Source organism: Carcharodon carcharias, chromosome 12, assembly GCF_017639515.1.
Source record: "Carcharodon carcharias isolate sCarCar2 chromosome 12, sCarCar2.pri, whole genome shotgun sequence".
NCBI classification, from domain to species: Eukaryota; Metazoa; Chordata; class Chondrichthyes; order Lamniformes; family Lamnidae; genus Carcharodon; species Carcharodon carcharias.
The window spans coordinates 145,720,740-145,747,942 of NC_054478.1; the positions used below are offsets into that span (position 1 = coordinate 145,720,740).

Here is a 27,203-nt window from a genome sequence, read left to right on the forward strand (position 1 = left end):
TCAAGCAACAGTGATTTTATTAATCATGTTCAGTAGAACAGTGTTAGAAGTGGAACAAATGGTCCTTCTCGACTCAAATTCCATTTGCATCATGTTACACAATACCAAAGATAATGCCCAATTACATATGTGTGTAGATATGTGTTATATACACATACATACACACACATATATTGAATATGTGAGTTCACAAGGTCATGGGTTTGGAAGGTGCTTCCTAAAAAGCCTTGGTGAGTTTCTGCAGTGCACCTTGTAGATGCTACCACTGTGCATCGGTGATGGAGGGAGTGAATGTTTGCGGATGGGGTGCCAATCAAGTGGGCTGCTTTGTCCTGGATGGTGTCAAGCTTTTTGATTGTTGTTGGAGCTGCACTCATCCAGGCAAGCGGAGAGTATTCCATCACACTCTTGACTTGTGTCTTGCCGATGGTGGACAAGTTTTGGAGTCAGGTGATGAGTTACTTGCCGCAGGATTCCTAGCCTCTGACCTGCTCTTGCAGCCATGGTATTTATATGGCTAGTCCAAATCAGTTTCTGGTCAATGGCAACCTCCAGGATTCTGATAGTGGGGGATTCAGTGATGGCAATGCCATTGAATGTCAAGGGGTGATGATTAGATTGTCTTTTGTTGGAGATGTTCTTTGCCTGGCACTTGTGTGGCATGAATATTACTTGCCACTTGTCAACCTATGTCTGGACATTGTATAGGTCTTGCTGCATTTGGACACGGGCTGCTTCATTATCGGAGAGTCACAAATGGTGAACATTGTGCAGTCATCAGCGAACATCCCCATTTCTGACCTTATGATGGAAGGAAGGTCATTGATGAAGCAGCTGAAGATGGTTGGGGCTAGGACACTACCCTGAGGACCTCCTGCAGTGATATCCTGGAACGGAGATGATTGACCTCCAACAACCACAATCACCTTCCTTTGTGCTAGGTCTGACTCCAACCAGTGGAGAGTTTTCCCCCTGATTCCCATTGACTCCAGTTTTCCTAGGGTTCATTGATGCTGCACTCAGTCAAATTATGCCTTAATGTCAAAGGCAGTCACTTTCACCTTACCTCGGGAGTTCAGCTCTTTTGTCCATGCTTGGGCTAAGGGTATAATAAGGTCAGAATTTGAGTGGCTCTGGTGGAACCCAAACTGAGCATAAGTAAGCAGGTTATTGTTAAGCAAGTGCTGCCTAATTGCATTGCTGATGATCACTTCCATCACTTTACTGACGGAGAGTAGACTGATGGGGCAGTAATTGGTCGGGTTGGATTTGTCCTGCTTTGTGTGTATAGGACATACCTGGGCAATTTTCCAATTTGCCAGGTAGATGCCTGCGTTGTAGGTGCACTGGATCAGGGCGTGGCAAGAACTGGAGCACAAGTCTTCAGTACTATTGCTGGAATATTGTCAGGGTCCATAGTCTTTGCAGTATCCAGTGCCTTCAGCCATTTCTTGATACCACGTGGAGTGAATCGATTGGCTGAAGACTGGCATCTGTGATGCTGGGGACCTCTGGAGGAGGCCAAGATTAATCATCCACTTGTCACTACCGGTTGAAGATTGTTGCAGATGCTTCAGCCTTGTCTTATGCATTGATGTGCTGAGTTCCTCCATCATTGAGGATGGGGATATTTGTGGAGCCTCCTCCTCAATGAGCTGTTTAATTGTCCACCACCATTCAAGACTGGATGTGGCAGGACTGCAGAGCTTAGATCTGATGTGTTGGTTGTGGAATCGCTTAATTCTATCACTTGCTGCTTATGTTGTTTGGCACACAAGTAGTCCTGTATTATAGCTTCACTTGGTTGACACTTCATCTTTAGGTATGCCCTCCTGCATTCTTTACTGAACCAGGGTTGATCCCCTAACTTGGTAGTAATAGTAGAATGGCGGATATGCTGGGCTATTAGGTTACAGATTGTGGCTGAGTACAATTCTGCTGATGCTAATGGCCACAGTGCCTCATGTAACCGAACAGATTGTACCAACAGCACAAATTGCCCAGCCTTATAGATAGGGGATGGTCACATTAGTAAAGTACCAGAATGTTATGGAAACTATAAACTATGCCCAAGCTCAGTTGGAGAAAATGTAATAAGAGCCTTATGAAGCTATTATTTTTACAAGGAGAAAAGCAACTTAGCTGTAGTAGGAATTTTAAATGTGTGGATCTAAAATTAGTAATTACAAAAATATCACTGATCCAAGAAACAGAAAACCCCACCCATACAGAGACCAGATTTCTTCATATGAAACTGGTCCAGGCATGTATGGAGACAAATTCAACAAAATTCTTGTGTAAACAAATCTGGATGTCCAGTTTAATGGTGTAGTCACTAAATATTCAAGGCTCTGCTATGGGTACATAAATAACCTTTATTTGTGTGCTTTCCAGATTCAAATTCAGCTGTTTTCGACTACATTCTGTGAATGAGGAATATATACAATCACTTCCATAAAACACTTTTTTTACGAAAGAGAAAAAGCTGCAAGTATTCAGCCTTATAAAAATGCAACCAAAAGGTATTCAATTAAAACATTTTAAAAACATTTATCCAAAGGGTGGGTCAGAGAGAGCAACTGCAAGCTAAACAGAGTTTTTTTTAATATTATTTCATTGGATGTCGACATCGCTGGCTAGGCCAACATTTATTGCCCATCCCTAATTGTCCTTGAGAAGGTGGTGACGAGCTGCCTTCTTGAACCACTGCAGTCCATGTAGTGTAGGTACACCCACAGTGCTGTTAGGGAAGGAGTTCGAGGATTTTTAACCAAGCAACAGTGAAAGAAAGGCGTTTTTGTTACGTCAGGATGGTTTGTGGCTTGCAGGGAAACTTACAGGTGGTGGTATTTCCATGCATCTGTTGCTCTTGTCCTTCTAGGTAGAAGATGTCACTTGTAGATAGTCCACACTGCTGCCACTGTGCATTGGTGGTGGTGGAAGGAGTGGATGTTGAAGGTAGTGAATGGGGTGCCAATCAAGCAGGCTGATTTACCTGGATGGTGTAGAGCTTCTCAAGTATTGCTGGAGCTGCACTCATCCCAGTGGGGAGTATTTCATCACATTCCTCACTTGTGCCTTATAGATGGTGGACAGACTTTGGGTAGTCAGAAAGTTAGAAATTTTCCACAGAACTCCCAGCCTCTGACCTGCTCTTGTAGCCACAGTATTTATTTGACTGGTCCAGTTCAGTTTCTGGGCAATGGCAACCCTTCACCCGCTCCCCCAGGATGTTGATAGTGGGGGATTCAGCAATGGCAATGAATGTCAAGGGAAGGTGGCTGAATTCTCTCTTGTTAGAGATGGTCATTGCCTGACACTTGTGTGGCACAAATGTAACTTGTCACTTATCGGCCCAAACCTGAATGTTGTCAAGGTCTTGCTGCATATGGGGACGACCTGCTTCAGCATCTGAGTCGTTGATGAAATGGTGCTAAACATTGTGCAATCATCAATGAACATTCCCACTTCTGACCTTATGATGGAGGGGAGGTCATTACTAAAGCAGCTTAAGGAGGTTGGGTCTAGGACACTATCTGTCGAATTCCTTCAGTGGAATTCTAAGACTGAGATGATTGATCTCCAACAACCACAAACATCTTCCTTTGTGTTAGGTATGACTCCAATCTGTAGAGAGTTTTCCCCCTAATTCCCATCTGTTCCAGTTTTGCTAGGGCTCCTTGATGCCACACTTGGTCAAATGCTGCCATGATATCACCGGCAGTCACTCTCACCTCAATTTGCGTTCAGCACTTTTTTCCATGTTTGAGCCAAGGCTGTAATGAAGTCAAGAGCTGAGTGGCCCTGGCGGAACCCAAACTGAGTGCCAGTGAGCAGGTTATTGCTAAGCAAGTACCACTTGATAGCACTGTTGACAACCCCTTCAATTACTTTGCCGATGATTGAGGTAGACTGGGGCAGTAATTGGCCGTTTAATTTGTCCTGCTTTTTGTGGATAGGACATACCTGGGCAGTTTTCCACATTGCAAAGTAGATGCTAGTGTTGTAGCTATACCAGAACAGCTTGGTTAAGGGTGCAACTAGTTCTGGAGCACAAGTCTTTAGTACTATTGCTGGAATGTTGTCAGGGCCCATAGTCATTGCAGTATCCAGCTCCTTCAGCCATTTCTTGATATCATTTGAAGGAACTTAAATGGCTGAAGACTGGCATCTGTGGTGCTGAGACCCTCAGGAGGAGGCCAAGGTAGATCATCCACTTGGCACTTCCAACTGAAGATTGTTGCAAATGCTTCAGCCTCATCATTTGCACTAAAGTGCTGGGCTCCCCTTCACTTAGGATGGGGATATTTGTGGAGCCTCTTCCTCCTGTTACTTGTTTAACTGTCCACCACCATTGATGACTGGATGTGGCAAGACTGCAGAGCTTAAATCTGATCTGTTGGTTGTGGGATAATTTAGCACTGTCTATCACTTGTTGCTTATGCTGTTTGGTATGCAAGTAGTTCTGTGTTGTTGCTTCACCAGGTTGAAACCTCATTTTTAGGTAGGCCTGGTGCTACTCCTGGCATGCCCTCCTGCACTCTTCATTGAACCAGAGTCGATTCCCCTGGCTTGATAGTAATGATAGAGTAGGAGATAAGCCAGGCCATGAGGTTACAGATTGTAGATGGATAATTATAATGTTTTATAATTTTCCCCCTTCATTTTTTTCCCCCTGCTGTCTATTTTCAGAACTTTGAAACCTTTTATGTGGTCCTGAAACAACCTGGGTTATTTTTAATTGCAGTGATTATTTTTTTCAAAGACGGCATGTTGATGTCTACTTGTTCTTTCTATGCTGTTATATTGTTGTCTTAATTTGTTCTGCTGATGGCCTACAGCGCCTCATGGATTCCCAGCTTGGAGTTGTTACATCTGTTCGAAATCTATCCCTTTTAGCACAGTGGTAATGCCACACATCATGATGGAGGGTATCCTCAATGTGAAGACAGGGCTTCGTCTCCACAAGGACTGCATGGTGGTCACTCCTACCAATACTGTCATGGACAGGTGCATTTGCAATAGACAGACTGATGAGAATGAGGTCAAGTAGGTTTCACCCTCTTGCTGGTTCCCTCAACACCTGCTGCAGACACAGTCTAACAGCTAAGTTCTTTATGGCTCGGCCAGTAATGGTGCCACCACACCATTCTTGGACATTGAAGTGCACCACCCAGAGTATATTTTGTGTCCTTGCCACTCGGTACTTCCTCCAAGTGGTGTTCAACATGGAGGAGTACTGAGATGGGGGTGGGTGCAGGTGGTAATCAGGAGTTTTCCTTGCTCTTATTAGACCTGATACTGTGTGACTTCATGGGGCCCAAAGTCGATGTTGAGAACTCCCAGGGCAACTCCCTCCTGACTATATAACACTGTGCCGCCACCTTTGGTGCGTCTGTCCTGTTGGTGGTACAGGACATACACAGTGATGGTGGTGGTGGTGTCTGGGACATTGTGAGCTATGATTCCATGAGTACGGCAGTCAGGCTGCTACTTGACTAGCCTTTGGGATAGCTCTCTCAATTTGGGCACAAGCCCCCAGATGTTAGCAAGGATGATTTTGCAGGGTTCACAGGGCTGAGTTTGCCATTCTCTTTTCCGTGTGTAGGTCAATGTTGGGCAATGCGTCCAGTTTAACTCCCATTTGTAGACTTCTTTAGCGGTTTTGCTACAACTGAATGGCTTGCTAGATTATTTCAGAGGGCATTGCTGTGGGTCTGGAGTCACGTGTAGGCCAGGCCAGGTAAAGGTGGCAGATTCCTTTCCCTAAAGGACATTAGTGAACCGGATGGGTTTTTAGACAAACTACAATGGTTTAATGCTGTGGTGGGATTTGAGCCCATATCCCCAGATGCTTCGGCTGGGACTCTGGGTTACTAGTCCAGTGAAATTACCACTATGCCACTGTCTTCCCCTATTATTACTATTTACTATTCAAAATATGCAATTAGCCACATCTGAATTCCAAATTAAAACCACATGGTTAACGTTTGGAAAACACGGTCCTATAATGCTCCGTAAAAACGAGGATAAACAGGCAGCTTGCTGTATAGTGAATGAAGGACATACAAAAATTGCCAAGATGCTTCGACAAATGCTTTTTGTTTGCTTTTGGTTTTCTTCTGGGAAGATGGGGTGGGGAACTTAGCAGGCCTCTGTTCAAAAACTTTATCAAAACCTTGTGGGGAACTGTGAACATCCCACCACATTCACTGTGATAGTTCGCCTGCCGTTCGACAGATGGGGTTTGTCACAAGGAACTGGATAGTGGCTGTGTTTCCCATTCCTTGATCGATAGGATATCTGTTGGTAGGTCTCGCTCAGAAATGGTGTGCCATATGGGGCACCAAGATGGAAGGTGGGTAGTAGGTGGATTGAACAGGTCATCATAAAGTGATAAGTGAAGTACAGCACAGATGGTTTTAACCAGCTTGTGGGTTTTCAGCAGTCAGAGATGTGTGGGAGAGTGATGTTTGTGAGGACAGGAAGCCAGAAGAGAGGTGTGTTGAGTGAAGGGTTCCAGTTATGGAGCATACCGTTGCATTCAATGAGTGTTCACAAGACAAGAACTGAGGTCTGGACCTCACCACAATGGTCACCAGGAATTCCAAGTTACAGAATTATAGAAGCAATGTTAAAATCTAAGAATTAAATAAACATATATTTTTAAAATAACACCAGTAACTTAAGAATTAATCAAATAAAGTCGACAAAATTTAATTAGAAAAAATCCCTGGGATGAAAACAACTTGCATTTGTATAGCACATTTAATGTTATGAAATGTCCTAAGGCACTTCACAGCAGGGTTACAAAGCAAAATTAGACATGCATGAGTGACAAAATAACACATTCAACTTTAAATAATTAGTAAAGTATGAGAATAAATAGAAAAATGGTTGGGTAGGTAAAAAGATCCAGGTACCACATAGAGATCGTATTATATTTAATGATCACTTGCAGTAACTAAACACAAATTCAGCAGCCCTAATACTATTCTTCAAGAGTCTTTATCCATCTGAACATCCTTAGAAGCTCTTCTCATATTCTCTTTTGCATACTATACTCAGCAGATGACAATGAGGTGTTTGACATGGAGCAGAATGACATTTAAAAATATAAGTAACCCCAACTTCAGCTTTTCTGCCAGCTGCTGAGTATGTGCAGATAATTGAAAGTGCAAATCATGGGAACGCAGATGATCATGGTTCCACTGTAGCTTGTTTCTGAAAATAGTTTACTGGTCTACTGAGACATTATCATGACCTACTTAAACTACACTAGTAACAGAAACAAAATGCAGCAGAGAATTTCACAATTACAACCACTGATGGAGTTTGGGAATAAAATACATCATTAAGCATCAGCTTTGTTTCATTGGTAGCACTCCAATCTCTAAATTTGAAGGTTGTGAGTTCAAGTTCCACTACCCTGCAACGCACTGATGCAATTTTAGAGGTGTCATCTTTCTGGATCAGGTTTTATCTGTTTGTTTAGCAGGAGGTAAAAGATCCCACGCATTCAAACAAGAGCAAGGAGTTCTTCTGCTAACATTCCTCCCTCGAACACTGGAAAACAGATTCTCCAGCCATTCACTTAGTTTGTGGAACCTAAACTTGTCCAAATTGGCTGCCACATTACAAGGATTGCAGGTCACTGGCTGTAAAGGAAAGTTCCTCATTACAAATACTGTTCTGTTCCTTCTGCAGTACTAGTTTTTTTTTAAATAGTTGGAAGGATAGCTTCCAAATGTTTCCTAAAACTCCAGACCCAATTTGCTGAACTCAGTCTTTACCTGAAATAAAAACAGAAAATGCTGGAAAAACTCAGCAAGCCTGACAGCATCTGCGGAGAGAGAAACAGAGTTAACGTTTCGAGTCTGACCTAACCTTCTGAGCTCTGAAGGAGGGTCATACGGACTCGAAACATTAACTCTGTTTCTCTCTCCATAGATGCTTTCAGACCAGATAAGTTTTTCCAGCATTTTCTGTTTTTAATTTCAGATTTCCAGCATCCCGCAGTATTTTGCTTCAATCTTTATCTGGATCATCTAAGTTATCCCAGGTCAGTTCACTATATAGAAATAAGAATGGCTGTAATTTAGATGACATATTACATCAAAATACAGTTTTGATATAGTAATCCATTACTTGTTGCATTATATTGGACTTGAGTCAAAATAATTGGATTATATTTTCCTGAATTTCTTCATCTTCAAGACCACTTTCCACACTTTTCAAATGAAATTCCATAGTACCACCAGCAGGGATATATAGTTATGATTTAATATTGCAGTTTGCTTAAATTCAGTGACTCAATACACTAAAACTGAGATCAGAAGTATGATTGTCTTAAGCACAATAAACTTACAACTTCAGGAATAATGAGACCAGAGATCTTTAACAAGGTGCTGGTCAAGCTGGCAGATGTCCAAAAGACACTGTATCATTGCCTATCAGACAGCCTTCTTGGTATCTACGAGATGAATATTTTAAGACAAGTTTGAAAGAGAATAAAAGACATGGTAGTTATATTTCTCCCTCATCCCACAAGGGCAAGTTTCTATTTAAATCTCCAACTAATTATCTCAAGTTTTGCTGAAAAAAAGACACGCTATTGAAGCTTTTCATGTTGCCCATCAGGATGGATTCACAAGAATACCTAACCTCAAAGGGAACAACAGTTTAAACTGCATGAGAAGACATGATTAGTTGGCAAGTGGGCTCTGATTGTTTGAGGTGTTGCCATGGAAAATGCATCCGAGAACAGTAAACTACCAAGCTTTTGTTTATAGTCAATCTGTATTTATTTAACTCAGCAAATCGCGCTGAGTTCAGTTTTAATGACACCATGCATGTCCAAATAGGTTGTTGCCTTGGGATCCTCTCTAGGCTCAGGTCTCGCCAACATCTTTGTTGGTTTCCACGAGAAATGCACCTTTGATGCAATGATCCTTAACCGCCTTCCCCTTGCATAGTTCCAAAATGTAGATGAAATGTTTGCTACATTTGAATCTGCAGCTACATGTAAGAATTTCCTTATACACCTTAATGGGCTCCATCCTGTGCTCAAATTCACCTTTGAAATGGAGTAGACAAATGAGCTCCCTTTCCTCAACATGCTAATTGATTAATCAACCAATGGGTTCTCTACTACTGTCTTCACTGATCAATATACACATTGGCATTCATTCAGTTCCATGTGCTATAAGATTGGCTTTATTGACAATCTCGTAAATCGGGCCTGAGCCATTTGTTTACCATGCAAGTTTGTTGCTGAAACAGGGCGCATCAAAGCCATCCTGCGGGTTAATGGATAGCCTGAACAGAACATTGCTCGTTGTATATCATGCAAACTCATGAATGGGCCTAAGGCTGACACTTTCAACACTGTGAAATGCCCAGTGTACCTCAGAATATCCTGGGTAAGGTGTCTCAAAAATTTAAGCAACATGTGGACGTAGCTGATTCATGCAGCTACTATGCAGTAGCAACAGGAGTTTCCCCAAGCTAAAATGATGTTCCGGCTACCGCACAAATGAGTCGTGTGGTATATGAATTTCAGTGCTGGTATGATGCCAGGTATGTAGGCTGTACGTCCCAATGACCAGGAGATCGAATCAAACAGCACGTCCCTTCAGCTGTTCACAACAGGCAAAGTACTGACTGTACTCTCAAAACTCAGAACACAGTGGCCAACATTAGATGTAGTTCCGCAACTGGACAGCACTTGCTAAACAACTCTGATTGTGCTAAGAATTACACTGATAACTGATTCAAGTCAATTGAACCAATTATTAATTAGGCTCTCATTGTGGCTCACTTACCCAAGTTAGAAGCTACATATATTCACACACGAGATCCTGTCCCTTGCAAACATAAAGAACATGTCCATGCATTGTGCCTTTTCCAACTAAACAAAATTGCAGGACAGCGTGGTTCATTCCCCATAGCAATGCCTTGACTAATCACAGTTGACCTGGCTGGTTTGAATTTAAACAAAAGCTTGGCGGTTAATTGTTCCCTGATGCATTTTCCATGACAATAAGAGTCAACCTGCCAACCAATCAGCATCCTCTTTCATGCAGTATATAACTTGTTGTTCCCTTGAAATTTTGTATTCTTGCAAATCTGTCCTGATCAGTGCAAAACAAGAGCTTCGACAGTATGTCTCTTTTTTCAGCAATACTCAAGTTCTATACTACCAAGTGACTATCTTAAGTTTGTACAGGAACAAAGTTGTATAACTGCAAAGAACAGTTCTGGTGAAAGGTCATCGACCGGAAACATTAACAGTTTCCCTCTCCAGATGTGTCAGACTTATTGCGTATTCCCAGCATTTTTCTGTTTTCATCTTCAAGTTATGTTGCTTAACTCTTTCAAAGAGAGCTCAACAAATGTCCAGTGAGGAACATAATCGGTAGTTACAGGCATCCATGTGGACTGAAACGATCATCTACTTCACGGGTCACAATGATATTCTGCTGTTCAGACCTGGTGTGGGGGGAGAATGCTATCTGCAAAGAACAACTGGGCAGGGGAGGTTTTTTTAAAAAATTCTTTTACAGGATGTGGGCATTGCTGGCTAGGTCAGCATTTGTTGCACATACATCCTTGATTGCCTTTTTGAACTGCTGCAGTCCATGTGGTGTAGGTACATCCACATTGATGTTCAGGAGGGAGTTCCAGGGTTTTACTCAGCTACAGTAAAGGAATGGCAATATAGTACCAAGCCTGGATGGTGTATGGCTTGGAGAGGACCTTGCAGGTGGTGGCATTCTCATGCATCTGCTGGTCTCATCTTTCTAGGTGGTAGAGGTCACAGATTTGAAAGATGTGTCAAGGAACCTTGGTAAGCTGCTGCAGTGTATCTTGTGGAGGAAGTGAATATTTAAGGTGGTGGATGGGCACCAATGAAGCGGGCTGCTTTGTCCTGGATGGTGATGAGTTTCTTGAATGTTTAGTGGAGCTGCACTCAGCCAAGCAAGTGGAAAGTATTCCATCACACTCCTGACTTGCGCCTTTTAGATGCTGGACAGGCTTTGGGGAGTCAGTAGATAAGTTACTCACTGCAGAATTCCCAGCCTCTGACCTGTTCTTGTAGCCACAGTATTTATGACTGGTCCAGTTCTGTTTCTGGTAACCTCCAGGATGCTGATCATGGGGGATTCAGTGATGGTAATGCCAATGAAAGTCAAGGAAAGATGGTTAGATTCTCTCTTCGCCCCCATTTTACTTTGCACTACATCCCAAGTTCCTCTTGCTGTCTCCTTGTCTCCATTTTTCTTCCCTGGATCTGTAATTTTCTTTCCTGTGCTCCCTGAGTTCCTCTCTTTTTCTGCCTTATGCCTCTCTTTTCTACCTGGTTTCTACCCTCCACTTCTTTGTGCCAGAAACACTTCATCCACAAGATGATTCAAGCTACCCCGACAAAATGACCCATCTACTTTTTTGCTTTCTACCATTTTCTCCTGTGTGAGTGTCAGTGATGAGTGCCCAGCTGCAGAGTGCTGCTTCTACAGGCTGCTTTGACACATTCCCTGCATGTAGGGACAAGCAGGGGAAGATAATGTTTGTGTTGTTTTGTTTCTTCAGTTGTTCCATTGCCACCCTTTTGCCTTGCAACATCATCCCTTCATAATTGAATCTTTTTTGCCCATCACAGACCTTCCCTTTTATTCTTTTCTCACCTCCTATTCTCTCTAGTTTAAAACCTGATACATCTGTAATATTTTCCAGTTCTGACAAAAGGTCACAGGCCTGAAATGTTAATTTTGTTTCTATATCTCCACAGATGCTGCCTGACCTGCTAAGCAATTCCAATATTTTCCATTTATGCTACATTAATTCTAAGGTTACATTGGTCATTGGTTAGGCCACAGTTAGAATATTCTGTCCTGTTTTAGGTGCCTCACTTTAGGAAGGGCATCATGAGATTGCATAACCGTTTCACTAAGGTGATAACAGGAATGAAAGATTTTAGTTACAAGAAGGGACTGAGAAAGTGGGCTTCCATTTAAAACAAAATTTTTAACAGGTGAAACCAAATGTTTAATATTAACCAAACATACAGATAACCTTATTTCCATTGGTCAGTGAAACAGTAACAGGAGGACATCAATTTCTGATCAAAAGTCAAAAGAAGAGATTAAATAAACTTCCTTACACAAAGGGTGTCAGCATAGAATGTCCTCACCAATAATGCTGATGGAAATGGAAGCTAAAGCAGCTTCTGGAGAATAAATATTTGAAAAACAACACTCTAAAAGGATATCAGGAAAGGGCAAGGGAATGAGATCAGGTGCATAGGTCTTGCAAGGATGCAATAGTTCTGATGTCCCTCTCCTATTATTCTACGAATTATTGGAGGTATAATGCCCAGCCTAACTCACAATTATTCCAATTTAATTGGCAAGTACCAATTTTTCAGCTCACCACTATCACCACCATCTATACAGTGCCCTTAACATACAATGTGTCCCAAAATGCTTCAGAGGTACTGGGGGAAGAAAACAGAGAGTCAGGTTTAGATAATATAAACTGGCATTTGTATAGTGTCCTTCGCAACCTCGCCCTTTCACAGCCAGTGATGTTCTCTTAAGTAGACTCACCAGTGTTACAAAGTAAGGAATTGGGACAGCCAGTTTAGAAGGGATGACCAAATATTTAGTACAAGAATAAAAAAAATACTGCGGATGCTGGACATCTGAAATAAAATCAGCAAGTGCTGCAAAAACTTAGCAGAGAAAGAAAGAGTTAACATTTTGAGTCCAATATGAATCTTATCCAGAACTGCTAAGTTTTTCCATCACTTTCTGCTTAATATAAGGGGACTTTAAGGAGAAGAGAGAGATGAAGACCCAAAGGAGGTTTGGGAAAGGAATCTTTGAGATTGGGGCCTATGTGACTGACGTCAAAGCTGCCAATGTTGATCTAAAAGGAGGGGGCTTATTCACACTGTTGTACTTTATCCTGAAAGCAGTACATCTCAACATCTCAATGTTTCTGGAACTACTGCAAAATTCAAAACCTACTTTTAGAATTACAAGAGTTGAGGGGTAAACCTCATGGTATATGCAAAATCAGTTTTCCATGAAGGATCAAGAGCTCATTTATAAGGTGATCTGCTGCATTTTTGTTAAAATTGACAGAAACACAATATACAGTCCCCAAAAGATATTTTCTGAAATCCCTTGTAATGAAACCAGAATTAAACATTTACTAATAGCAAGGACCCTACTTATGAACAGTCTAGATTGTGATATAGCGACCATTGTTGGAACTGTATGTGTATAATGTTGAATTAGGGCAGGAGCAATGTTGTCCATCATGCTCTGCATAGTCAGGCTGTTGGCAAGACTCTCACAGAACTAATGGCCACTTGGGCAAGGCTCGGGAGAGCAGTCTCTATTCATGGAAAAAAATTCCAGAAAGGAAGGAGAAAAAAAACTGGTAGGGGGGGTGGGGGAAAGGGGAGACAAAAAAATGAAAATATTGAGCAAGAGAAAAATATGAAGAATGCAAAAAGAGCATCAAGTTCTAAGTTTTCAAATTAAATGCAAGAAATTACTGATGGTTTTTACTTATTGCTTCTAATTGGACTTGCAGTGAAAATCTCTCAAGCATAACAAAGTGTAAAGATTATAGCACTACAATCAAAATAAAACAAAAGAAATCAACGTTTTGAAAACAATTGGAATCACAGCGTTTTTCACCAATGTGTGTGCAGACAGCCACCAAGTTCAGTCACACTTTATAAATGACTTTCCAAACATAAACACAGGTTGAATACACCCTCCAACATATTATCAGCGTTGATCAGCTGACCTATTTATGTCTTATTTTATCGTTACAAGGAGTTTATTAGTAACCATATGCCAGAAAATCAATCTGCTTGAACTGTTCAGGCGTTTTGCAGGACATTTTGGTACAGCCTATTTTATATTTTAAAAACTTGAATACTTCAGAATGAACAAAAACACATGCTAACAGCCAATAGTAACAATTGCTACTTCATTGTGAAATAGTTTCCGTTTTGAGTGCTGGCAACATTTGGAAATAACTTATGACTTCATTTTATTTGATAAATTAAAATGTGGTCTTACCAGTACTGGGCATGTGATTCACTCTTGAGGGGGTCAGCAGCTCAACTGACTGATCTCGACCGGAAAGTCCATCTGAAAGTGAAACGAATTCAGTCTCGTAAATAGTCTACAGCATCTGTTGTAATCCAGGCAGCTACATTTCCAACAGTGGGGGGGGGGGGGAGGTGGAGAGAGATCGTCTCAAATAAGGTTTACATGCAGCACACGCCCAGCTATGCATGGAATAGACCTTCTGTCACAAACAATGGAGCTGCCTCGGAATCAATAATATTTCATTTCGCTAGGTTCCCAGTATTCGTGTTTTTTTTGGCCAACATCTTAAATGTACACTTGTAATTGGCAAAGTCACTGAAAGCACCTGATCAATCCTTTACCAGAGACAAATAAACACACTGGGGGAGGGAGGGAAAGGAGAGACAATTCATTTTCATGTGATTTACCGACAATGTAGCTCGCTGTTGGCAGAAACCGAACCCTAGGAGGTGGGAGCTATAAATAGCACAAGCACTGCAGGACATTAAAATGCATAAATTTAAAGAGGAAGGCGGTTTGACAGTCCTCGGGGTCAGTGGGAAACTACTGTTTCTGTTCAGGCAATGTCCAATCAATAAAAAAAAACAAAACTGAACAAAATGCAAAATAAAATACCTTTATTTATTTGTAATCCCTTTCCTTATACACGTGCTATACACTAGTTAACTCTTGCATCTATTACGCACGCAAACAAGGAATCATCTTACTCTATTTTGCATTCTCTGCTCAATGGGTGCAGGTTTAAAACTACCGAAATTACGGGATGGTTACAGGTTTTTTTTTAAAGGGCATATTTTGGAGCACTTCTCTGGCATTGGACTGTTTAAGATTTTTTTCAGCAATCCGCTATTGCAACAGACAACAATTATCAACAGTTCAACTTGTTTTAGAAGTCACATCGATCGATTGTCAGATCTCCAGTTTCACTTCTCTCTTACACATTTAACTCTTTGGCCAGGGGGACCTTAACGTTCTATTCACCACTTTTGAAACCAAACTTTGTCTGATCGGCCAGCCGCCAGAACTCAATTGTACAAAAGTGGAACTTGATTACCCAGGTGCCATTACAATATCAGCGAGAAATTAAACATAAAAAAGGCATGACTTCGCCTAACGAGGGAAGTTGTTCGGCCCTTTAAGGAACAGTCGGCCAATAGTAACGGGAGCTTTTTATAATTTAAGCTAACACAAGTCAATGTCCACTAAACACTCAAGGGGGACGCAGAAATGTAACAGTTAAAAATAAAAGGCCCCGCATTGAGAAGCGCTGCGCCTTTTCCATCTACAGTATTCGCTGACAGTAATTCCAGCTCATTGCAGGCGATCTGGAGAATTTCTGCATTGTGACTACACGCACAAAACCCAATCAACTAACTACTCATCTACAGTAAATACGCCACTTAGTTTAAAACGCAATATTAATGAAGACCGAGAATGTCCCCCTCCCCTCCCCTCCCCTCCGGCTTGTTCTGACGGCTCCTTTCACCTACACATTGTGAAAAGATAGTTCTAGTGTTTAATTCAGTGTTTTGCACTAATCAGAAAGCGATTCGCATTGCGTTAATGACGCAATCAACAAGGAAATGACCCAATTTCATTCAATTCTTGTGAACAGAATCAAGTCATTGTACATTCTGCAAGCTGAGGAGCACAATTTAATGTGCCACTGCCAAAGTCAAGCTGCGTGGCATGTCATTTACATTCAAATATTACTGGAGAAAGGGAGCTGTTGAACACCATCAACTCTTAAGTCGGATCCCCCCAGGCACAACCGAACAGCGCAAGACAATTCTCAAAGTCCTATCTGTATCGTGTATGCGTTCCCCTCTATTTTGTGCAGCTGGAGGTTGAATAATGCTTTTCACAAAATCCTTCAGTAAATCAAAAACACGGGCATGAAGCGTTCTAGGCAAGTGTGGCAAATTGAACTTTTCGTCAGCTACAGGAATATGGTAAACCTGTCTTCTTTCGTTTCACTGCTGAGCTGCCCAAATTTGGTTACATAACTCCTCTAAACAAGTGCGTGTATCATTTGGCAACTGGCAGTTTAAGGTTATACTTCATAATTACATTTGAACTGGGTGCGCCTGGAAATGATGATTACAAAACCACAATTTCACCGAGATTTCCTGTGTTTAGGAACGGCTCAATGTGTAGCATCGCCTAGACTGTTAATAATCGGTCTACTATTTATACTTACCGCGCAGTGTCAGGCTGTCTGCGGTTATTAACATAGTTAAAATGGGACTTTTCTTCCTTTGTATAGGATATTAATATTGCACTTGTCTGCATTGAAGGGGCAAACCATTCTCTCGCCGTACAACAAACTCCGTTGCTACGTTTCTTATGAACTTTACCACAGCAAATTTCGCCAATTTACTCTTCACAAATTGAATCTTACACTATACAGCATCATGCAATTGATAGTTTTTTTAATGCAGGGATCCAACTAATAAAGGAAATAAAACTCATACTAACACAGTAGTTAGGACACTGAACGCAATAAAGAGCCAGATTAGTTCAGTTACAGCAGCTTTTTACTAATTACTGGTTTGTATTACATTTAAATACGATCAAATTTAGCAAAACTTTAGAACTCAAGGTAATGTCAAAGTATTCACATAAAACAGCCGCATTTGTTTCTTTATTTCACACGGTGGGTCCCACGACAATTTTGAATTCATCTATTTTGGTGTTCATATAAACTGATTTTGGCCATTGATTAATATTGCCACTCAAGCAGCAGCACTGCAAGAAACAATGAAACATTAAAATCTGTATTGAAATGGCAGTTATTGTAATATAAAGAATGTCCCAAAGCACTTCACAAATTGACATGAGGAAAATGGACAGCAAGCCGAGAGAGAAAAGTTAGGGTGATGACTGATAGCTTGGTCAAATAAAATTCTGAGTGTTTAAAAATAAGGAAAAAGAGCTGAAGAGGCTTAGGGAGGAAATTTGAGAGCGTAGATACCAGGGTCACTCAGGGCTTTGCTGACAATAGTGGGACAAAGCAGGGATTTGCAAAGAGGAATGTCAGGAGGAGAGGGCAGATTTAGGGAAGGAGATTGCAGAAATAAGGTGGGGCACAGTAATAATTTGAAGAGTACGAAGATTTTAAATTTAATGTATTATGGATGTAGGTTAGCGAGGGCATGAATTTTTTGATTCCTTTTGAGTATTGCTGAATTTTTGGTCCTGAAAGGTACCTGGTCTGCCTCAAACAGGTGAAGGTAGCTGCTCCATACTGCTACTATGCAGTAGCAACACGAGTGGTATTCTCCACTAACAGGATGCTGCTGTCAAGCCAAAAAGATGTTCTGCCTATCACACAAATGAGTAATGTGGTAATAGAATTTCTGTGCTGGTGTGATGCTAGGTATGTAGGCCGTACGTCCCAAAGACTGGCGGATCATATCAAACAGCATGTCCCTTTGGCTGTTTGCAACAGGCAAAGTATAGACCGTACTCAATCAGCCCGTGCTTGCAAAACTCAAAACACAATGTCCAACATTAGATGTTATTCCACGATTGGACAACGTTTGCTAAACAATCCTCAAGTGCACAAAAAATTACACTGACAACCAATTTAAGATTATCAGTCAGGTTCACAGTGTGGCTCACTTACGCATGCAAGAAACTACATATATTCATTTACAGGGCCCTGTCCTTTGCAAACAGAAGGAACATGTACACACATTGTGCCTTCAACTAAACAAAATAGACAACAGCCATTTCCTGGTTCATTCCACAGGGCAATGCCTTGACCAGAGTCAACCTGACTGGTTTGAATTTGAACAAAGTTTGGCAGTTAACTGGTACATTCTCCATGGCAATGCCTCTACCAGAGTTGACTTGCCAACCTATCAGCACTCTCTTCTCATGCAGTATAAATTGTTGTTCCCTTTACTGTTGGCATTCTTACAAATTGTCCTGTTGAGTGCAAGACAAAGAGCTTTGACAGCATGTCTTTTTTCAGCAATACTCAAGTTCTATACTACCAAAGGACTATCCTATTAATTCCATAATAATTGTCTATTATCAATAACTATTGGAACAAAGTAAGGCAATGAGGTGTATACCCCTTGTTGCAATTCTGACTACTGTATGAAATAGATGGTTTATTTAATAGGGCTGTACACCAGCCTTTATTATCAACTCTATCACAGTTAACATAAGAAAATATATTGTTAAAATGCCAGAAATATTTTGGATCGAAAAGCTTATTTGGTATAAATTTAGTAGTTACCTGCAAACATGTCATTTTGTACATATGAATCAATTCTCATCAACTTGAGATCACCGTAAGTTTGCAGAATCCATCATTCAATGGCTCTTTAAAGGGAATAGTGTTATCGGGAGAAATAGGAAAAGAAATCCGACTTGACAAACTGTTGATCCAGTGTTCTTTAAAGTTCAACAAATGCGCACTTTCTTTGTAGTCTGGTCACAAAATAAAATTAAAGTTCCATATTAATGCACAAATGGGAGGTGTTGCTAACCCAGCTGGTGCTGCATAGAAATAAAACTACTTAAATTTATCTATATTTGGCTCTGCTAATATCATCCATTTTCAAGCCTAATCTCCAAAGGATTTTCTGCACCTAGACATTACATATACATGTACTTGCAGAAAGTACATTTACAAAATAAACTAATTTTTCAAGAAATCATAATATTAACACAAGCTTTGAAGACTTCAAATGGCTTTCATGCCATGATTAAGGCATTCTGGTTTTTAATCTATTAGAACATGAAACAGATAACAAATTATTCTTCCATGGCATACAAGTACTTTACATTACGAAATAGGGCAAGATGTACCAAAGATAGCGTGCATCATTTTGAGACAATTGAGATGATCAATTTCTGTGCGATTGTCCATTTCATTTTTACCATAAATAGTACACTAGATCTGTCTGCATAACTGTACACTACCACTGTTCCATTTAAAGGCTTACATTACAAATTCAAAAAAATCTACATGTTCTCAGTGGCTTTATTCTATCTGAAATGACTAAAAATCCAAAATTAGTATTATTGCATTAAGTGCTCTATTTAACAGACTGATCAAAAAATGGCAATTTAAGCTTGTTGCAAGCAACAATGAACAAGTAAGTGTGCTATGATGATAGCTCAGTAATTAACCATCCTTTAATAATACAACCTAAACTAAGGTCATAACAGACTCCCTTAAAGGTTTAAGAAGTTTCTATTTTCTAAAAGATGACCAAAGGCCCACAATCCTCATTAGCAGTTTTGCAATGCAACAGCTGTTTAGTTGAATTAGTGCACTAATTCCAGAATTCAGTCAAATCATAAAAAGTTACTCACTTTACAAAAATAAGCATAGAATGGTATGTCAAATGTATATAACTGTACAGATAAGGTGTACTTTTATTTTCATTCTGATGATCTGCACTGAAGTTTAAACTCTTCCCTTTCCTTCAAATCTGTCCATTTTGGGATTAGTTCTGACTAAATGATCAATATTTATATGGTACATCTGTGCAAAGGGAAAAATGGTCTTATACTACATTTAAACAAACAAAATAATGGTCTGGATTTTGTGCTATTATGAGGCTAACTACTCACCATTATCATGAAGTAAATCTGACAGCAACTTCTGGCATCTGCCCATGCGTTTTTAAAAATGGAAATCCAAAGGTTGCTATCAAAGACATCTAACTCTCCACAGAGAATGCTGTAATAGTATCTTGCCAATAGACTCAGCATTGAAAGCCATTGTAAACCTGGGGTACATGCCCACTAGCTCCCCACTAAATTCACTATGAAAGTTAGGCTGGTACATTCAAGAGAAAGTGAACTTTTAGCAATGTAATCATTGATAAGTACTATCATACAATCTCTCTGGCCCTGAAAATTTAATTTTACAAATTTACTGTTGCAGAGTTACTTTTTGTCAGTTTCTTTCATCTCTCTCTCAATTCCATCAGTCTTTCCCAATCTTTATTCTATCCGTTATTTAAATATAATTTATACTTCCTGGTTTAGACGCTGTGTAGCTCGGTGAGGGTTCTTCAATCTAATTGGCTGAAGAACATCAGCTTTTTTTGTTCACCATAGATCCCCTGTAGGGTGTGGCATGCTGGGTCAGAGACCAACTTAGAGAAGTCTTTAAGTCAATCTTAAAAGTTAACTGTTTACAAATTGGCTTCCGATGTGCTATTTTGTGGTACCCTGTAGGATGGACCTTAAATTGACAAGGTTACTTTGTATAATCATTGCTTTTCCCCTATGGATTTCAGTTACCTCTTTGGACTTACAAGACAACAAGGAATTTGGAAGCATGCTAATATTTTGCTCTCCTTACTGTACAAATGAAGTAACCCACAAGTATAAAACACCACGATCCACAAGAAGAATCTACACTGACTTGATTTTAAGAACTGTTAATAAATAGATATTAAAGTTGTAACTCTGATTTATCCTTCATCTGCCCCATATCCCCATATTCTTCATCTACCTGCTGTAGCTTGACAACATAATTCAATGGCATGGGCACCATCCAAAGATATGTTGGAAGCACTGGGGAGCAGGAAAAAAATTAAAATTCTCAACCCAGTGTTTAAATTTATTCAGAGTCTTGTCTTCCTATATCTGTAACTTCCTCCAGCCCTACAAAGCCTCCTGAGAACTCTGCCTTCCTCAGACTTTGGCCTCTTGTGTATCTGCCTCTCCCTTCACCCCATCATCAGTGACCATACACTTTCTTCCTAAAAATTCCTTGCTGAAAATTTTCTGCCTCATCACTTCCCTTTCCGCATTTAAGGATCCCTCTTTCGCCGAGCTTTTGATTATTGCTTCCAAAATCTTCAATATCCATTTTTGTCTGATTATGCTTTGGGTATTGTATATGGTGCTGGTGGTTGTCACTGTGGGAATTTTTTTCGAATCAGGTGTAGTCACTGTGATGTAGGCAGATGCAGCTGCCAACATGTGCATAGCAAGGTCACACAAACGGCAAAAATTGTTGGTTTAGGGATGTGTTTTCCAGGACACAGTGAAAATGCCCTTACATTACATGTAGTGCCACTGGATCTTTCACATCCACCTGAACAGGCAGATGGTGTTGTTACTCACAATAAGAGGTTATGGTGGAAGAATTAATCCAGGCTGGTTTTTTGGTTCAAACTGGTTTATTTTCAAGACAACTCCTCAGTGCTACTTCTAAGTAGCTTCCACACAAAGTGTTCCAGCTGTATTTATTTAGATGGGATAATCAATGCCTGTCACCTGTTTAATCAGCAATTGTTTTTAACAAATTGATTGCCATATTAACAGGTGTTTTAGTTTATCTTCTAATCTGAAAATCTGAAAGACAACACCTCCATCAATGGAGCACTTTCAGTACTGCACTGATGTGGCAACATAGATTAAGCGCTCAATGCCTTATGGGGCTTGAACCCACAACTTTCTGACTTGTCAGGGTGCTGTCATTAAACCAGGCTGGCAAAACAATGATAGATGAACTGCCTCAGAATGACTTCTTGCCTTTTCTCAAGGCCTCTTCCCATGATTTGCTGCTCTCCAAATAAGCCAGTAAGGAAGGCGCCAAAACATATTCACCACTGTTATACTGGTGCTATTCAAATTCCATAACTCCTGTGTTCAGGAGCCAACAGCTGCCCTGTTTACACTGCAGAAGTCTGCTACTGGGTTAACAGTAAAATAAACATCAGAAACTGGCTCATGGATGCATCTCAGAATCCAAACTATAAAACACATCAATTTAGAAACAGGTAGCGGATTGATTCACCATTGCTCTGTATCTCCCTACAATACACTATAAAGTTGTGTAAGATATCTCAAGTGCACAACTTATGTTACAAAGTGTTACAACACTTGTCATTTTGAAAAGACAACAGTTCTGACTACATCTGGAATATTGTTAATGTTTAATTTTAAAGGTCATCAGGAAGAGAACATGGCTAATAAATGAAAACAGACAGTAACAATAGCTTTCTGTTATACTAACTGCCTGCCACATGTACTTTCCAGAATGCTGCTTTGTAGGTTATTACTTTTGCAACAGTAATTAAAATGTCTTTTTACAGCATTATCATCTCAAAAGCCCTAACATTTCTTTTTAAATCAACAAAACTCGTGTAGATACCATCATGTTTCTCGATACAGATGACAAAGCAGAACTGCTGCATACAGGCACTGTATTTTTTTTAAATAAACAATTTCTGAGCACAAGACAGCTAGGACTTAACACTTGTATCAGAATCACCATAGCTAAAATGTTTCCAACTCCTTTAAAAGGAAAGTTTACATTGTTTTGAAACAACGCAGTAGACAAAATCCTGTGTCAATCCAATAACCCTGCAGCAAACCCCGTGCATTTTATTGGGAATGATCCCTTACTTGTTTAAGGCAGCACTTGCAACAAGATAGATTCAAAACAAAAGCAGATTTAACTCTACAATGTGAGCAGCAACATCACTGATTACATGACACTGATTACACGGTTGCACAAGCAGCAAATTCTGTCCCTTTGACTTTTCTGAAAATATTTTGCACCAGCTTAGCGGAGACCCAGCACACTAAGTCAGGAGGTTGCAGGTTCAAGTACCTATTCAAAACTTAAGCATAATCTTGGCCGATACTTCTGTACAGTACTGAGAGAATGCTACATTGTCAAAGATGCTGCCCTTCAGAACAAACATTAAACAGAAATCCTGTTTGGTTGTTTGGTCAAAAGTTAACGATTCCCCAGCACAAGCAGAAAAGGAGGCAACAGGTCCCCCAAGTTCCCTGGTCATTATTCCTTCTCCACACACCACCAAAAATTTGTTCGAGATTAACTAGTCATTCATCTCATCTTTGTGAGGTCCTGCTAAGCCAAAAAAAACAGCTACACAACCACAGTGACTGTATCATACAGAGTAGTTGTCATCACCACACTCGTACTGCAGAGAGACTGGACGATGTACCAGCGACACACAAGGCAGCTAGAGAAATTCCATCAGCAATGTCTCTGCCGCATCCCCCAGATTCAATGTGAGGATCCTCGAACAAATGCTAGTGTCCTTCTTTAAGCCAGCTTCACAAGCATTCAGGCAAAACTTCTGTGAAATCAACTACAATGGATTGGACACTGTGGCCTGAAGGCCGAAAAGCATCACCCAGGCTAGGCTGTTTCCTCAATTCTCAACAGCCAAAATTTCAGGGGAAGACAAAGAAAATGCTTCAAAGGCACTCTGACCTCTCCTTGAAGTGCAGCAGCATTGACATTAAAGGCTGGGCTGGGAGGAGCTTATTATTGTTCAGAATGGCGTAAACTTGTTCATCATGCATTGAATCACAACATCTTAATGAGGCAGAAAAGCCCATGTGCCAAAAATCTGTGGGTTGAGAATCAGTCTGGGTGGAGCTAAGAAGCAAAAAGAGGCAGAAAATATTAGTGGGAGTTGTCGATTGGCCTCCAAACAGTAGTGATAAGGTAGGGGATGGCATTAAACAGGAAATTAGAGATGAATGTAACAAGGGTGCTCCAGTAATCATGGGTGACTTTAATCTACCTATAGACTAGGCAAACCAAATTAGCAATAATACTGTGGTGGATTAATTCCTGGACTGTGTATGAGATGGTTTTTTTTTTAGACTAGTATGTTGAGGAGCTGACTAGGGAACAGGCTATCCTAGATTTGGTATTGTGCAATGAGAAGGGGTTAATTAATAATATTGTACGGGGGTCCTTTAGGGAACAGTGACCATAACATGACAGAATTTTTCATTAGGATGGAAAGTAAAGTAGTCTGATCTGAAACTAGGAAAAGGAAACTACAAAGATATGAGGTGTGGTTGGCGAAGATAGATTGGGGAACTTCATTAAAAGGCATGACGGTGGATAGGCAATGGCTAATATTTAAGGAACGAATGTATGCATTGCAACAGTAATATATTCCTTTTTGGCGCAAAAACACAACAGGAAAAGTGGCCCAACCATGACTAACAAAAGAAATTAAGGATAATATAAAATCCAAAGAGGAGTCATATAAAGTTGCAAGAAAAAGTAGCAAGCCTGAGGGTCAGGACCAGTTTAGAATTCAGCAAAGGAGGACCAAGAGATTGATTAAGAGGGGAAAAATGGAGTACAAGAGTAGACTTGCAAGGCACATAAAAGCGGACTGTAAAAGCTTCTATAAATATGTAAAAAGAAAAAGATTAGTGGTCAAATGTAGATACCTTAGTCTGAAACAGGAGAATTTATAATAGAGAACAAGGATACAACAGAGCAATTAAACAACTACTTTAGTTCTGTCTTCATGGGTGAAGACATAAATAACTTCCCAGAAATGCTAGGGAACCAAGGGTATGGTGAGAAGGAGGAATTGAAGGAAATTCGTATTAGTAAAACAACAGTCCTGGAAAAATGAATTGGGTCTGAAAGTGAAGAAATCCCCAGGGTCTGATAATCTACATCCCAGGGTACTGATGGAGGTGATCATGGAAATAGTGGATGTGTTGGTTGTCATCTTCCAAAATTCTGTAGATTCTGGAACAGCCCCTACAGATTGGAGGGTGGCAAATGTAACCACGCTATTTAAAAAAGGAGGGAGAAAACAGCAAATTACAGACCAGTTAGCATCAGCAGTAGGGAAAATGCTAGAGTCTATTATAAAGGATGTGATAACAGGATAATTAGAAAATATCAATGGGATTAGACAAAGTCAACATGGATTTACGAAAGGGAAATCATGTTTGACAAACTGACTGGAGTTTTTTTTGAGGACATAACTAGCAGAACAGATATGTAGATGTGGTGTATTTGGATTTTCAGAAAGTTTTTGATAAAGTCCCACATAAGAGGTTAGTGTGTAAAATCAAAGCACATGGGATTGGGGGTAATATTTTGGCATGGATTGAGAGTTGGTTAGCAGACAGTAGGAATAAATGGGTATTTTTCGGAGTGGCAGGCAGTGACCAGTGGGGTACCACAGGGATCAGTGCTTGGGCCATAGCAATTCACAATATATATCAACAATGAGGGAACCAAATACAATATTTCCAAATTTGCTGATGACCAAAACTTGGTGGAAATGTGAGTGGTGAGGAGGGTGTTGAAAGACCTCAAGGTGATTTAAACAGGTTGAGTGAGTGGGCAAGTACATGGCACATGCAGTGTAACATGGATAAGTGTGAAGTTATCCACTGCGGTAGGAAAAACAAGGTGGCAGAGTATTATTTAAATGGTGACAGATTGGGAAATGTTGATGTACAAAGGGACCTGTAACCAATCATTGAAAGCAAACATGCAGATGCAGTAAGCAATTAAGGCAGCAAATGGTATGTTGGCCTTCACTGCAAGAGGACTTGAGTACAGGAGCAAGGGTGTCTTAATGCAGCTATACAAGACCTTGGTGAGACCACACCTGGAGTATTGTGTGCAGGGATGTGCATTTCCTTTGGGGATGGAAATCTGCTGTCCTTACCTGGTCTGGCCTACAGGTGCCACCACACCCACAGCAATTGGTTGGCTTTTAAATGCCCTCTGAACAAGTGCAATTAGGGATAGGCAATAAATGCTGGCCTGGCCAGCGACATCCATATCCCATGAATGAATTTTTATTAAATAAATTAATTGATTGTATGTTAAGGACTTTAATACAGTGCTATCCAATAAAAAATGCTACTAGCTATAGGTGTGATTATGATGACTAATTTCAGTAGAATGTATTTTGTGTACATTTATTTAACACCATCTACTGCCATTCAGTGCAATACTTAGTAGTATTCTTTCACCAACGTTTGGAATTCTGACATGAATGTGTCACATATGGCAATTCTTAGAGCAGCTTCTAGATTTTTGCCCAGCAGTTGATAGCAGTTACTCTGGTCAAAATACTGCTGAGAATTTGATATCCCAGTCCCACACAGGTCTCCATCCAGTATGTGGTTGAATGCTACTTACCTTTTGTCTTGATATGTATAGTTGGAGCTCATCAGCTGGACTTGCTATCTTCAGCTGTGCTGTGGTTACAGCCCCACCACCTACACCACCCCAGGCTATCCCCGAGAGCCGCTAAATGATGCAAACTATGTCATTACCAACAGCGTCAATCACAAAGATGTCACTTAACGAAAGAAACTGAGTTTAAGCATAATGTAATTTAAGAGTAATAAAGAACTGAGGTGACATATTCCATTTGTTTCAAGACAGCAGTGCACAACCAGCCCGTTTACCTCAACTGTCGAAAGCAAATGGTGGTTTCAGGGCTTTATTCTCAGCACAGTTGATGGAATCATTGGTATAGGCTTCTGAATCACCCTGTGTGTGTCCTGGACAGGATTATCCAGAGCTCTTTACACCTCCAATACTTCACATCATTTGTCTATTACACAAGTCACACTGCATTTGGTAGGTAAATCACACTGGCATCGGCACTCCATTAGTAGTGGGGACTTATGATCTGTCGAGCTGACCATGATAACAGCTCTCTTCTCCAAACAACATTGCTGATATTTCCATAGTGCCAGCGTCCAGTGTTTTCACCCATCTTGCACATTATTTTATCAGATAAGTAATAATCAGTAACCACGGAAGGAAAGAATACATAATGATTAAAAGCTACTCATGCACTCTGTTTTTTTCCCCTCACCATTTTACCAACAATCACAGAAAAATATTAAGGTGCATGCGCATATAAGATGCAAATATGAGAAATGACATTACATCCCCGCCTAGAAAGACAAGGGCAGCAGATAGATGGGAACACCACCACCTGGAAGTTCCCCTCCAAGTCACTCACTATCCTGACTTGGAAACATATCACCATTCCTTCACTGTCGTTCGGTCAAAATCCTGGAACTCCCTCCCTAACAGCACTGTGGGTGTACCTACACCACAGGGACTGCAGCGGTTCCAGAAAGCAGCTCACCACCACCTTCTCAAGGGCAATTATGGATGGGCAATAAATGTTGGCCCAGCCAGCAATGCCCACATCCCATGAATAAAAAAAAGGTTGTCTATTACTCATTATATATTTAACTAATTAGCTATATATGGCTAGAGGCTAACATATTGGACAACATTGGTTT

General features: G+C 40.5%; 1 protein-coding gene across 11 annotated transcripts in view; it reads right to left on the minus strand.

Annotated features, from left to right (window-relative positions):
- hdac4 (histone deacetylase 4) overlaps window positions 1–27,203 on the minus strand; it is a 454,869-nt gene that overhangs the window by 273,439 nt on the left and 154,227 nt on the right. For all 11 annotated transcript variants that reach the window (XM_041201590.1, XM_041201589.1, XM_041201588.1 and 8 more), the window contains one exon: window positions 14,103–14,174. In XM_041201590.1, the coding sequence (XP_041057524.1) occupies window positions 14,103–14,174 (72 nt within the window). The remainder of the gene's footprint in view (window positions 1–14,102; window positions 14,175–27,203) is intronic.